Genomic DNA, 15,873 nt, shown 5'->3' with positions numbered 1-15,873 from the left:
ACTTCCTGCAACTCAGAACTACATGTTCTACTGACTCCTCTTCCTGACATTCCTCACACAATCCTGTATGGTGTTTCCCTATCATTATCAATGTTTTGTTTAACATACAGTGCCCCAGTCTTAACCTAGTCCACACAGTCTCCTCTCTTCTGTATCCACTACCTACCCTAGTACCTGCAACACTTTTTCGTATTTGATATAAATGCCTCCCTTTCCCCTCCCTGTCCTAACTTTCTTGCCACATTTGGTTGATTTTTTTTTATTTCTGCTTTTCTATTATTGTAACCATTTATGCCATCTATATCTCCATGTAGACTTTTGTTGCCTCTCACAACTTAAGGTTTGTTGACAATATAAAAATGCAAAATTATCAAATGCCTTTTGGAAATACACTACGTCCTCTGGTTCCCCTTTATTCATTCAGCTATGTATATCCTCAAAGGATTTAAAGAAAATCATGTTTGATAAATTTATTCATGCAAAAAGTACATTGATCCTGTTAACTGGCTACAGCTCACTGCTTTCTCTCCTTCCTCTCATGAATAGCAATATTACATTTGTCATTTTCTGATCTACTGGGACTTTCCAAGAATCTAAGAAATACTGAAAGATCCCAATCAACGTATTCACTACTTTAAACCTAACTTCTTTCAGTTTTTTAAAATCAATCCTGATGAAGGATCTCTGCCCAAAACATCAACTGTTTATTTATTTCCATAGATGCTGCCTGCCTTGCTTCCACATTCTGTTCTTCAAAATAGTTGTGTCATTACTTTATTCCAGCTGTTCGGTTATCATATAAAGTTGCCTAGATATGAATCTATTTAACTGATCTATCACTGTAATATAAATTTGTTATTGCTGTATCTGCGAATCAAATGAAAATGAATTCTTGCTCAACTTGAGCACCGAGGCAGAGCTTAACCCATAAGATTATATATCAAATTAATTCACATTGCCATATGTTTGTCAGTGTTGTGTGATTCGGGAAACAAAGCCTACAACAGTAAACTTTGCATGAAGTATCATACAGTATTCGTATAAAAACTTAGTTCTTTACTGCTTGGTGCAGGGTAGTAACAAAAACACATGGCTTGACGAGGCAAGTCACCCTTTCCCCCCGAGGTGCTTTCCCACAGCGTGAGTACTATAGCTCTCAGACAGTGATCTGAAGTGAGCAGGCCAATCACTATAATTACAAATAACCAGTGAATAATAAGATAGCTTTTTTTCCAGTAATGTCAAGGTACATACTGAAATGAAAACAGAAATTACAACTTTTGATAAATGTCTCGATAAGGAGCTTAACATTTCAGATGTAAAACTAAAAAAAATGTAAAATCTTGATCCTTATTATCTTCAAGGGTTATAAGCAGGAACAAGAATTAAAATGCTTGTTCACACAAGAAGTATGGCTACAGTTTTAAACAATTTGACACACAATGTTTATTAACATGAATGTTTACTGAGTCAATTTACACGAACAGTTCATTAACCCAAAATGAAACAGAACAGCAGTGTTTCCACATGGATACCTGATGTTGTAACTCCAGTAGCTCCAACACTTCCCATTAGACAACACCACCTATAAAGTGTCAGAGTTCACAATCACATCCTATTATGGTCACAGATAAGGTTGATCAGTGGAAAGTTTCATCTTGACTGGCTGTCCAGGCTGAACTGGTTTCTTATCACCGGTGGTTGCTACAGTGCTTTCACTGCTGGAAAACAAAAAGCAAGTTCAGCTGATCCATGGGGTAATTCATGTGATGACAGTGAATCCAATTCCAGAGATGGACTGGACAGCATTTACAAAACTTCTCAAATCCCATCAGCATCATTATGCAATTTAAGATCAACTTCTAAATCAGGTTGTTTACTAACTTTCAGTTTTCACACTGAAAAGAGAAAAGCATTTTATTGTATAGAGCAAAATGGCATAAACACTTCTGGATGTTTAACATAATGTTGAAAGGGAGAAAAATTAAAAAATATTACTAATATTTCAAAAATGTTATAATGATGAAGATCTTTAGAAATAATTTGATCAGTCATCATTGCCAGGAAATGTGTGCAAATCCTAGTAGATATGGCACAAATTTATGGATAGCATAAAATTGGAACCCAAAACAAGTTGTGTGGTTGAATACCAGGTAGTGAAAAGTGGCAGACTTCACTGGGTCCTAAACCACAGGAGCTGGTCAGTGTTGGGTCATTCTTCTTAAATGAGCAAAAGATAAATATGAACTATTTCACATCGATTTGATACTGGGAGCTATGATCGAATTGTAGGAACATAAGATTTAGTTAGATCCTATTATGCTATTTATGTATACTTAGATGAATGTTTCTTCTGTAACATTATTTGCTAAAAATCTACACTCAGTAGCCAATTTATTTGATACCCTGTACACAAGCTCGTTAATGCAAATACCTAATCTGTCAATCATGTGGCAGCAACTCAATGCATAAAAGCACGCATATACGGTCAAGAGGTTCAGTTGTTGCTCAGACCAAATATCAGAATGGGGAAGAAATGTGATTGACCATGGAATGATTTCTGGTGCCAGACAGGGTGCTTTGATCATCTTTTGAAACTGCTGATCTGGGACTTTCACGCACAACAGTCTCTACAGCATACAGAGAATGGGGCAAGAAACAAAAAACATATAGTAAGTGGCCGTCCTATGGGCAAAAATGTCTTGTTAATAAGAGAGGTTGGGGAAGAATGGCCAGACAGGTCAAGTTAACAGAAAGGCCACACTAACTCAAATAACCACATGTTACAACAATGGTGTGCAGCAGAACATGCAATATTTGAACGTACAACACATCGAACCTTGAACTAGATAGGCTACAACAATACAAGACCTCCAATATGCATTCAGTGGCCACTTTATTCGCTACAAGAGGGACCTAATAGAGCGGTCACTGAGTGTATGGGATCGTTTCCCAAAGGTTGCTGGGTAAATACCTGATTCCTACAAGCTTGAATACAGGTAATAAAATACAATAGAAAAGCCAAAGGGTTTATTGATCTTTATCTGAAGGCTGGAAGGGCCTAATCCACACTGTATTTCTAAATAAAAAATAAAGAAAGAAAAGTAAAGGAGACTGGAATATAGATCTGAGAGAATATTGCATCTAATTCAAATTACTGTCATACTTACCAGAGTGCAATTAAATTCCTTGCTTGTGTGCTAACAGAGTACACAGTATGGAAAGTAATAATAAATGCAATAAATACAGTGCATGCAAAGTAAAGTAGTACAAACTGAAGTAGTCCAAAAAGAAATGGTAAATTGACAATAACAGAAAAGGTAGAATTAAAGGTTCAAGAATATACCCGTGCCACTAGGAAGAGGGAAATGAAAGTTTTACAGAAATTTGATCAAAACCCATCAGTTTTTGTATACTAAGTCTTAAGAATATTGGCTTTTCAGTAGAAATTAGATTTTCCAGAATATTGCAGTTGTTTGAAGGAATAAATGATAAAACTAGATTCCATTAATGTATTTGCTTCTGTGGTTAAAAAGTTTATGAAGAATAAATTGAGATCTTCCAGATGATAAAATAACCATTAGTAAAATACAGGAAAACTGTATTTCCTCTGGGGCATAAATTTAAAATATGATCCAACACATTGAGCAATTAATTTAAGAAGAACTCCTTCAGACAAAGGACTTAAGAAATGTGGAACTATTCAAAAGCTTTGGGTACTGATTTAAGCGAAAATTTCAGAGTAAAAATCAATAAGTCTTAATTAGGTAGAGGAATCAAAGGATATAAGCAAAGGCAGGTAAGTGCAATTACAATATCCATGATCTAACTGAATACCAGTCCAGACTAGATGAGTGGAATGGCTGACCACCAAACCATATTCTACTAATCCTGTCATCTCTTAACTTTCTCTCAATACTGCATTTGTTTCTACGATTAATTTAATGCCACTGACCTGGTTGCCTGTGCTCCTGCTTCTAATGCTTTCTGTGATGACCATATAATTGTAGGTGGAGATGTCTCTCGACGACCATCTCGTAGGCAGTAGTAGTTATCTGAGAATTTATGGCTGGGGCCGACTGGGAGTTTTGGTGCGGGTGGGCTTCTGCAAACAACATATCAAAATTTCAAAGTTACAAAAGAATACAAAATTTCATAAAAAGACAGCGCTGAAAATATACAGTATACTTTCAAACATGAAAAGATGGGAATGCAAACACATCACATAATCCCATTTGTCCCCATAGATATTAACATAGCACATTGACTCCTGTCAATTTGCATAATGAGAATGGCCCTCAAAACAAAATACGCAGTACTAATCTCTCATTTTCTAATGTTAAACAGCATTCAATTTCTGTTCATGCCATTTAACCATGGCTTAATAATGTTAGTACTATCTACCATGTTCTAAAATAATCAAAAATTAATCAATGTTCTTTTTAACCACTGAACCTTGGGAAAGATATTTTGATACCAATAAGGGTTCCGCAGAAATTCACTAAAAAAAAGGTGAATAGAACAGTGGTCAATTTCTAAGTCAAATAAAGCCATGGTCAGATATAGTGACAATCTCTCCATCACTATCAATCAATCACTCACACACAATATCATTAAGGCTTGATACCAAGTTAAGATTGTTCCATGGTCAGAGGTAATATATGAAAATAGCAAACACATTAACACAATACATGAAATATAATGAATAAAGTTCCCACTACACTATCCTATGAGATACTTACAGAAAAGAGTTAACTCTATTGGAAATCTACTTCTTTCTGATCAAGCAACACACATCAAAGTTGCTGGTGAACGCAGCAGGACAGGCAGCATCTCTAGGAAGAGGTACAGTCAACGTTTCTGGCCGAAACCCTTCTTCAGGACTAACTGAAGGAAAAGCTAGTAAGAGATTTGAAAGTGGGAGGGGGAGGGGGAGATCCAAAATGATAGGAGAAGACAGGAGGGGGAGGGATGGAGCCAAGAGCTGGACAGGTGATTGGCAAAAGGGATATGAGAGGATCATGGGACAGGAGGTCCAGGGAGAATGAGCAAGGGGTATAGTCAGAGGGCAGAGGGAGAAAAAAGAGAGAGAGAGAAAGAATGTGTGTATATAAATAAATAACGGATGGGGTACGAGGGGGAGGTGGGGCATTAGCGGAAGTTAGAAAAGTCAATGTTCATGCCATCAGGTTGGAGGATACCCAGAAGGAATATAAGGTGTTGTTCCTCCAACCTGAGTGTGGCTTCATCTTGACAGTAGAGGAGGCCGTGGATAGACATATCAGAATGGGAATGGGACGTGGAATTAAAATGTGTGGCTGGGGTGATATACTGCATCTGGTGCTCCCAATGTGGCCTTCTATATATTGGCGAGACCCGACACAGACTGGGAGATCGTTTTGCTGAACACCTACGCTCTGTCCACCAGAGAAAGCAGGATCTCCCAGTGGCCACACATTTTAATTCCACATCCCATTCCCATTCTGATATGTCCATCTACGGCTTCCTCTACTGTCAAGATGAAGCCACACTCAGGTTGGAGGAACAACACCTTATATTCCGTCTGGGTAGCCTCCAACCTGATGGCATGAACATCGACTTCTCTAACTTCCACTAATGCCCCACCTCCCTCTCGTACCGCATCCGTTAATTATTTATATACACACATTCTTTCTCTCTCTCTCTCCTTTTTCTCCCTCTGTCCCTCTGACTATACCGCTTGCCCATCCTCTGGATTTTTCCCCCTTTTCCTTCTCCCTGGGCCTCCTGTCCCATGATTCTCTCATATCCCTTTTGCCAATCACCTGTCCAGTTCTTGGCTCCATCCCTCCCCCTCCTGTCTTCTCCTATCATTTTGGATCTCCCCCTCCCCCTCCCCCTTTCAAATCTCTTACTCACTCTTCCTTCAGTTAGTCCTGACGAAGGGTTTCGGCCCGAAACGTCGACTGCACCTCTTCCTAGAGATGCTGCCTGGCCTGCTGCGTTCACCAGCAACTTTGATGTGTGTTGCTTGAATTTCCAGCATCTGCAGAATTCCTCATGTTTACGTCTTTCTGAACAAAGCAGTTTATTTTGTGCATTACCTGGAAGCAATTTCAGTGTATCGAAGCTGCAACTTAGCTTGGAGATTCCTCTGGAAGAAACAGATAATTCAGGTTAAGGACTTCTTTTAGCTCTACAGTATCAAACGTGTATAGTGACATTTTAAAACAAGAGGCTTTAAAATCAAGAGAAAGGAAAAAATATCATGGCGTAGGACAAATTTGGTAACATAGCCTCAACTCTGTTGTGTTCAGGCAAAAGGCATTGAGAATCTTGGATTTTTGGATCATTGGGCTCTATCCCAGGGAAGGTGGGGCCTGTACAGAAGAGACAGTTTGCGCTTGAACTGGAGGGGGACTAATATCCTAGTGGGAAGGTTTGCTAGTGCTGCACAGTGGGGTTTAAACTAAAGTTGCAGAGGGATGGGAACCAGAGTGTCAGAACAGATAGTGGAGAGGTTGTGAAGCCACATATTGTTAAAACCTCAAAAGCCAGGAATTAAAAGGTTGAGTATTAAGTGACTAATGTCCTGAGCTGCGTACATTTCAATGGAAGTAGTATTGTGGGAAAGGCAGATGAACTCAGGGCATGGATCAACAAATGAAATTATGATATTGTAGCCATTAGTGAGACTTGATTGCAAGAAGGGCAGGACTGGAAACTCAATATTTGGGGTTGGCCAAAAAGATTCAGTCGCTCAGCATTCAAGATGAGGTAGTAAATTGGACTTGAAGGAGAAGCCAGAGAGTGGGAGAAGATGGTTGCCTCTCTAACTGGTGGCCTGTGACCAGTGGAGTGCTGCGGGAATCGGTGTTGTGTTCTATTTCAATGATCTGGATGATAATAAGGATAACTGGATCAGCAAGTTTGCAGGTGACACCAAGAATGGTGGTGTAGTGGACAGCGAGGAAGACTATCAGAGCTTCAAAGGCTCAAAGTTCACAGGTTTATTTTATTGTCAAAGCATGCATGTCTAATACAACTCTGATATTTAAATACAGAAAGACCATGGGTGATGATGAAAGAAAAGACATCAACTCCCCACCAAACAGCATGGAAAAAAAACTTGCAGACCCCAAAATCCCACCCCTACCCACAGCAAAAAACAGCCACAAAAACAATCAATGATTCTGTACACATAACAATCCCCAACCATTTCACTTGCAGAACAGTGACAGTAGTGCCAAATCTCCAACCCCACCGCCCCCCATACACTCAAAAAATTAACAGGACACCCACCAATCAATCGAACACAAAAAAGAAAACAACAAAAAGCTGGAAATTAATATAAAGCAGAGTCTAATAATCACACAAATCTCAGAAAATGGGAAATGTCTTTTCACTGCGTACGAGGAGAGCAGCTGCATGAACTCATTCCTTCCGTAAAGAGTGACTGCCAACCCAGGTCCAAACGCTGCAGATTTGGCTGCCGTCCATCTTGCACTGAGCCATCACTGACCCTCTGCATACACTTCGATACTCCAATCTTCCTTGCCGCTTCAAGATGGAGTCGTTCATGACCCTGCACCTCGTGTCTGGTTTTTTCCTCAAGTCAGCTTGTGTTCTCGGACCTCTTTGGCCCCCGTCTCTGATCTTCACAAAGCTGTTCTTCGGACACAGCACAGTACTGGATCCATCGATCGAGATTTAAATTGTATGTCACAGGCTCCAACAGTTTTCATAACACAAACAAGACAAAAAGAACAAGCAGAAGGCATAGAAAAAGCGAAATAATTGTGAAGTTTTGCTATGTGGAAGATATCGCCCATGGAATCGTTGTTGCTGACACCATCTTGACCAGAAGAGCTTGCAGCAGGATCTGGACTAGTTGGAAAATGGCAGAGGGAATTTAATGTGGACAAGTGTGAAGTGTTGCACTTTGTTAAAACCAAGATTGGTGGGTAGTAGATCAAAGTAAACCATAGAACAAAGGAATCTGGGAAAAGAGATCCATAATTCATTGAATGTGGCGGCAAAAGTAGACAGGGTCGCAAATAAAGCTTTTGGCACATGGGCCTCCATAAATCAAAGCATTGAGTACAGGATGCAATGTTATATTGAAGTTGTAGAAGACATCAATGAGGCCTAATTTGGATATTTGCATGCAGTTTTGGTCACCTACCTACAGGAAAGATGTAAATAAGGTTGAAAGAGTGCAGAGAAAACTTACACAGGGATATTGCCTTGACTGGAGGACCTGAGTTATAAGGAAATATTTAATAGGTTAGGGCAGTGATTCCTAATGGAGGCAGTAACGTGTCCCAAGGGAGCGTTAGGGGAAATAGAAGACATCGGGGGCAAAGGGGGTGGCGGTAAGCCACACCTTAACTTGAGGTACAAGCCTTAACCAACCAATAGTAGAGGAGGCACTTTCAAAAAAAAAGGATGAGGCAATGGAACACAGGAAGAACCATAGCTGTGCAGGCAGTGAGCACCCATCGTCATAACACGTCTGAAACTTGCAATCTCATCCAACCTTATCAACTAAACAGACATTATTGCGGATGCATAAATTAGCACCCAGGGTAGCCAGCAGTTCCTCTTGACTCATGGCACAGAACAAGTTCATGCAATTTAACCGTTGGTAAGTCAAGAAGACCCTCTCAACTTTCGCTACAGATCTATGGGAAACAGGTCACGCAACGATACAGCACTCTCTGGAACCAAACAGTGAAATAGAGCTAATCAGTGAACTTGCTGACCCTGAGAATTCCTCTTAAGGTGTTCAAAGCGACCTCGACTTCATATGTGCGGTCAAGAACTGTCTCTGGGGATTATGAGACCTTACGTGATTGGTCAATCACGCTAACTGGAATAGTATAAAGGTGGCTTGCCGAACACCAGCTCTATCGCAACTAACATACAGATTCCAATCTGAATCCTTGTCAAGATAATTTTTGCTGTTGTCATCGTCTTCATCTTCACCTCGCCGTTCCTTTGCATACCGCTACCATCGTTCCATCCGTGTCAACTTCCTGCCATCATCAACATCCGATAGGCATTCCCAGTTTGTGTTAATTTTTATTTTAACTTAGCCCTATTAATGTTGGATAAATACGTACAGTGCGATCTCTATGAGCCTGAGGGTGGTGAACCCTTGAATTCTAATCTTAAGAAACAGAAACTACAGAAACTGTGTCAATACAATGTTACATACCCAGAGTATGGTTTTATTCTGTTCCCGTCAGATCAGCAATGCCCCATGTGTCTTATTTGAAATACTGTACTGTCTAGTGAAGCCATGATTGCAAAAACACTTCTGTGAAAGACCCCCTGAAAAGGCTACTTATGGTATTACTCAGTTCCAGAAGCAGCAGCAAGCACTGGAACAGCATTGCACACTTGAGTCATTTGCCAAGAAAACTAAAAATGACTTTGGTAGTGGTCTCATTGCTTCTTATAACATTTCCAAAATGATAGCAAAGTACAGAATATTTCGTAAAACTGGTGAAAGATTAATAATGCCTGCTGTATCAGAAGTGCTCACCACTGTTCTCAAAATGGATACCAGTATTTTAAAATCAATTCCTCCAAGTAATAACTCTGTAGCTTGTTGTATTGACAAAGTGAGTGAAGACATTGAATATCAACTATGCACAGAGCTACAAAAAAACAGAATTTGGGAGACTAATGGATGAGTCAACTGTGCGAGACAAGACACTGCTAATGGCATATGTACGGTTTATCAAAAATGATAAAGTTTATAAAGAGATTCTCTTTTGTAAAAAGTTAAAAATATCAAAGGAGAATTAATCTACGAGTCAAAATGTATATTGAGGATAAAAGTATTCTGATTAGGAACATGATTTATTGTACAACAGACAGAGCACCATATATGACAGATCATCATGCTGTTTTAGTGGCATTTAAGTCTGTTTACAATCCATTGTGTAATACATTGTCAACATCTCGCAGCCAAAAACCTCAGCCAGTGACTTTTTTCAAGGATGACTCTTGTCATATTAGCTATCAACAAAATTAAAAGTCATCCATTAAGTAGCAGAATATTTTGCTAGTTGTGCCAAGATAATGATGAAGTGTTTGAATGTTTGCTCCTTAAAATGTTTAAAATGTTTCTTTGATCTTTTTGACACTGTGGTTGAATTTTTGCTCAAAGCCAACAAGAACTTGGGAAACAAGATTGAACTTGTGTGTGAAGATGTGGCATACCTAGCTGATCTGCATGACAAAAAGAACATTCTAAATATGAAACTGCAGGGTGAGAATTTCAATTTCACCCAGGCAAAAAGTGCAGTGTCCACTTTTATCGGAAAATTGGAAATATTGGGAAAAGAATGTTCTCACCATTTCCCTGCATGGAAAGTATGGCACTCTCTTTCACAGATGGTGATTTGCAAGAGTATTGCTTATACCTTCAGTCACTGAAAAAAGATTTTCAGAATCGATTCAAGGATGGGTAATTAACCCATTTCTTTGCAAGGTGCAAGAATAGGAAGAGAGCTTTCAAGAAGAAATTATCAAAATTCAGAATGATGAAGAACCAAAAACGCTTTCCAAAAATGTCAGCTTTTGCAGTATTGGCTATACTGTCATACGAAGTTCCCTCATCTTTGGAGAAGAGCCAAACTGTTCTTCATTGCATTGTCATCCTCCCACCTCATTGAAAGAGGCTTCAGTGCAGTGAACTACATAATCACAAAAAAACAGAAATCACTTGGACATTGTTACCTGTGGGAACTTAAGGCATTTGCTGTCACAACTTGAATCAGATATTTCAACTCTTGCTAAAACCATCAAGCTCATCACATTGATATTGAAGCTGTTGTACAGTTGGGCTGGCTGGTGGCGCAACGAAATCAACGCAGGACCTGGAAGGGGAGGTTCCCGAGTTCAAAACTAGTCGGGTCTGCTCCCAAGTACGCTTTCCATCCGTGCCGGGTTGAGTGTCAAGATCGCAACTTAACCTCGTAAAATAAAGGGAATACTGCGAAAACGCCTGTGTGAGGAGCGACACCACACAGTCTCTCTCTCACCCCACGCCTTGTAAAAAACCATGAAAAAGACATCATCACGGACGCACACACAGACGAACAGACTCGCACGCACGCAGGCACACGCCAAAAAAGAAAAGAAGCTACTGTACAGCACACAGCTACTGTGTAAGCAAGGATTAAAGAGAAATAAAATTTAAAGCAGAATGATTTTTCCCATGTTAGCATGTGGCACACAAGTTTTACACTATAGGGGTGCTGAAAGTATATTGTATCTAAGTGGGGTGTTGGCAAATATAAAGATACTTTAGGGGGGCATTGGCAAGTATGAAAGTGATTTAGGGAGGTGTTGGGCTAAAAAAGGTTTGGAGACACTGTGTTAGGACTTGGAATGTGGAAGACTGAGGGGAGATTTTGAAGAATTGAGGATATTAAAGAAATCATTTTGAACCTATGTAATCTCTGGCTAAAAGAATAATTGGGACTGAAGAGGAATTTTGGAATTGAAATAAACTCTGTCTTCAGCAGCTAGCTAAAAGAAACCGGCTTATACTAGTTCTCTCTTAATTTGCAGAGAGACATTGAGAATTTGAGAAATTGCACATTGTACCCTCATTTGAGTAGGGGGGAGGAGGACTCACCGATAAGGACAGGAATGAATATCCATCTGTAATTAAGTCATGGCCTAGCAAAGGGAATAACTGATAAGGACTGGACAGCACATCCATCTGTAATTAAACCTTGATTTAGCAGACTCTTTTATCTGTAACTAAGTTTTGCACCGACAGACTTGGTGGGCGTACCAATTCTAATAACATCTCCAACAGTAATACATGGTTCTTACTATATATAAATATACAGCTGTAACCAGAGAGAAGGAGCCCACTTGTCGGATGGTGGCATTACTTACGTGCCTTCCCTTCAACAACTGGGTCTCAAACTCCTGCAGGAGGGTGCGCAATAAACTGTTGTAACTATAAGAACTGGTCTCCCAAGTTTTATTCAGATTTGACTTTAACAATTTGATAGAGATATACAAAATTATGAGGGGTATAGATAGGGCAAGTACAAGCAGGATTTCTCCACTGAGGTTGGGTGGGACTACAACTAGAGGTCATGAGTTAAGGGTGAAAGATGAAAATTTTAAGGGGAACATGAGAGAAAACTTCACTTAGAGGGTCATGAGAGTGTGGAATGAGCTGCCAGCGCAAGTGGCGCATGCAAGCTCGATTTCAACATTTAAGAGAAGTTTGGATAAGTACCTGAATGGCAGGGGTATGGAAGGCTATGGTCTGGGTGCAGGTCAATGGGAATAGGCAGTTTATATGGTTTGGCATGGACCAAATGGGCCAAAAGGCCTGTTCTAAGCTGTACTTTTTTTAAAATGACTCCATGACTCTATAGTGGGATATCAGCTGAATGTGATTTTAATAACCTATCAACAGTAGTCAATGTATCTTCACCCAACTTTTTCCTCGGATTCAAGATTTACTTTTTCTGCAGTCAATGGTCAGTCAACAGAAATCCTTTGGTGACCATTCAATGTGTGTAGCTTGAGAAATAAAAAAAAATTAACCCATTCATTTAGAATTGTTGTTTTGTACCTTAACTCCATGTAACTGCCTTTAATCATATTCCTTAATAATGCAAGAACATATTGGTAGGTCATGGCTGCAGTACGGCAGTAGGATGGGTGGGGGAAGAATGGTGTTTGTCAGCAACTGATAGTCCTCAATAAAAGGTCAAAGTCAGTTATTTCATGATGGCAGGTCAATGTGGGGAAGGTAGTATTTTTTCCAGTGCCCTTGCTACTGCCAAATGACTTATAGAATACTATGCTCAGTTCTGGTTGCTTCATTATAGGAAGAATGTAGAAGCTTTAGAAAAGGTGAGATGAGATCTACCAGGATGCTTTCTGGATTAGACAATATGTCATATGAAGAAATGTTGAGCAAGCGATGGCATTTCCTTTTGGAATGAAGGATGACAGGCAACTTCATAGAGCTGTACAAGATTATGAGAGGCTCAGAGTGGATAGCCAGTGCCTTTTTCCCAGGGCAGCAATGGCCAAAACCAGAGGACACCTGTTTAAGATGAGTGAAGGAAACTGTCCAAGGGAGTTTTTTTTAACCAGAGAGGGGAAGTAGCCTTGAGTGGTGGTAGAGGCTGAGACAAAAGGGACATTGAAGAGACTATTACAATAGGCATATGGATGCAAGAAAAATATAGTGTTATGAGCTGTGTAGGAGCAAAGGGTCAGAACAACATTGCGTGCCGAAGGGCCCATACTGTTCTATATTCTAGACACGGACAATGTCTATGACAACATAATGTATTAATACAGACCAAATTATCTCCCAAGCTAAACAGGTTTTCTTTAGGTACCAATATAGTCAGGATGGTGTACAATTTGAAGGGGAAGCTGCAGCTCATATCCTTGTCCTTCTGGTGGCAAAAGCAGCAAGTCTTGGAGACAGTAAATGTTTATTGTGTTTAATATGGTGCCAACCATGCAGCCTTCTTTCTCTGGATGGTATCTAACTTCTTCACTATTGTTGAAGCTGTTTTCATTTATATAAGTGAAGAATATTTCATCATACTCCTGACTTGTAGCTTGTAGATATAGAGCAGCTTTACGGAATGAGAAGTTGAGTCATTTAATGCAAAAGAACTGTCACACTGTTGCTTGTCAGTGAGTCTAAAACCTTGAAACTAACAACACTGTGGCAGAACTTCATCAGAAAGACTATAACCATCCAAGGCAGTAGCTGATCACTACCTTCCCAAGAGCATTACTGGATGACAAAAAATGCTGGCCTTGCCAGTGAAATCTAGCCCCTATAACCACATGGCACAGGAGCAGAATGAGGCCATTCAGCCTAATTCAGTCTGCTCCACCACTTCATCATGGCTGATTTGTTATCCCTCTAAATCCCATTCTCCTGCCTTCTCCCCATAACCTTTGATGCCCTGATTAATCAAGAACCTATAGTATCAACCTCTGCCTTAAATATACCCAATGGCTTGGCCTGAATCTGTGGCAATGAATTCCACAAATTCACCACCAATGTCTGACCAATGTCTTAAAAAACTTCAGCATTACCTCCTAGCCTTTGTACTTTAGTCCTCCAAAAACAAACACTAACATTACACTTTCCTTCCTTACTACTGATTCAACCTGCAAGTTAACCTTTAGGGAATCCTGTATTGGACTCTCAACTCCCTCTGCACCTCTGACTTTTGAATTTTCTCCCATTTAGAAAATAGTCTACGCCTTTATTCCTTCTACCAAAGCGCATGATCATGTACTTCATTACTTATATTCTATCTGCCACTTCTTTGCCCATTCTCCAAATTGGTCCAAGTCTTTCTGCAGACACTCTGCTTCCTCAACACTCAACACTACCTGTCCCTCTACCTATCTTCATATCATCTGCCAACTTGGCCATAAAGCTATCAATTCCTTCATCAAAATCACTGACATATAACGTGAGAAGAAGTGGTCCCAACACCAACCTCTGTGAAACTCACTGATCACCGACAACCAATCAGAACAACCTCCCTTTATTCCCACACTTTGTCTCCTACCAGTCAGCCAATCTTCACTCATGTCAGTATCTTTTTTGTAATACCATGGGCTCTTAACTTGTTCAGTAGCCTCATGAGTGGCACCTTGTCAAAAGCATTCTAAAAATTCAAATAAACAACATCAACTGATTTTTCTTTGTCTATCCTGCCTGTTATTTCCTCAAAGAATTCCAACGGATTTGCCAGGCAAGATTTCCACTTAAAGAAAATATTTTATCATGTGCCTCCAAGTACCTCGAAACCTGATCCTTAGTAATGGTCCCCAACACCTTTCTAACCACTGAAGTCAGGTTAACTGGTGAACCAAATGATTAGATGGAAATAAGAGATGTTTTCTTGCTTAAAATATTAAAGAAATGTGTCATCTTTAACTTTATGCCTTTTGGAAATCAGTTCATCTTTTACTTGCTTAGCTATTCACAGTAAAAGAAATTTTGACCAGGGGTGCCCAAACTTTTGTATGCCATTGTATATTGTATGTTAATTTAAGATTATGTTAACTTAAGTGTGTAATATTTTAACATACAACTACTGCTACAAATAGTTAATGTTCAAGTCATTTATGTTGTGCATATGTATGCCTATGACAATTAAACTTGAACTTGATTATTACTCGTGTAACTGAAGTTTTATTACTGTATATTGTGGCAATATCTATTTTAGCAGGCAGCATTTTAGATATCATATAAATTACCTCTGTATGGTGCATTGTGAGCATATTTACTCCAGATATGCCGTGTTTTGTTTTTTTATTTAAAAAGTGCATATACTGTATGCTCATCGTGATTAGTTTTACTAATCAAGTGGATATATCTGTGTGGCAAAAAAAATTAATGCTAAAACAAACGTTATTATTTGATTATATCAATGTTTGAATATATAATCTATCTAAGTACATTTAACCCCAGTGTCGGGTTTTCTTATTAAACAGAAGGATATGGACAGTTGTCCTTGGTGTTACTGTTTTGTGGATACTTACCACAGCTGCTAATATGATAATATAGAACATGGAGTTGTACACTTACTACATATATTGCTATGTTACTCTTTAGCACAAACACACACTAGCCCATCCACCGGTGTTTTATTACAAAACACAAGTCAAACACTTACCCCTGCCGCCCAATTCCGCAGCCACTGAATGATCTTTGTCGCCGACGCCATGTTTGTTGTCAAGGGCGAAACGGGGTGGGGGGGGGAAACGGGTATCGAGTAATATAGACTTAAAGTTTTATTTGTTCGGAGTTTAAAATTGCTTCATTTATAAAAAGGTAGTTTATGATATTTGAGA

The 15,873-nt window shown here is 39.4% G+C and overlaps 1 protein-coding gene across 1 annotated transcript; it reads right to left on the bottom strand.

The window, feature by feature from the left end:
* Window positions 1-1,056: 1,056 nt before the first annotated feature.
* ndufa7 (NADH:ubiquinone oxidoreductase subunit A7) lies at window positions 1,057-15,768 on the bottom strand. Its single transcript, XM_063032595.1, has 4 exons — window positions 15,696-15,768; window positions 6,084-6,133; window positions 3,956-4,105; window positions 1,057-1,721 (listed from the first exon to the last, which is right to left on the bottom strand). The coding sequence occupies exons 1-4, from the start codon at window positions 15,744-15,746 to the stop codon at window positions 1,625-1,627; spliced, it is 348 nt and encodes a 115-aa protein (XP_062888665.1). The 5' UTR covers window positions 15,747-15,768; the 3' UTR covers window positions 1,057-1,624.
* Window positions 15,769-15,873: the final 105 nt, after the last annotated feature.

This window comes from Mobula hypostoma, chromosome 24 (genome assembly GCF_963921235.1).
Source record: "Mobula hypostoma chromosome 24, sMobHyp1.1, whole genome shotgun sequence".
Classification (NCBI taxonomy): domain Eukaryota; kingdom Metazoa; phylum Chordata; class Chondrichthyes; order Myliobatiformes; family Myliobatidae; genus Mobula; species Mobula hypostoma.
This window is presented reverse-complemented; position numbering and strand designations above follow the sequence as displayed.

Bases quoted from the DNA above. Each gene is read 5' to 3' on its own strand.
- ndufa7 (XM_063032595.1), bottom strand. From the start codon at position 15,746: ATGGCGTCGGCGACAAAGATCATTCAGTGGCTGCGGAATTGGGCGGCA. The intron at 6,134-15,695 runs GTAAGTGTTTGA...TGTTTCTTCCAG, and splicing joins TGCGGAATTGGGCGGCAGGG to AGGAATCTCCAAGCTAAGTT. The intron at 1,722-3,955 runs GTCAGTGGCATT...TTTGTTTTCCAG, and splicing joins GCAGGAGCACAGGCAACCAG to CAGTGAAAGCACTGTAGCAA.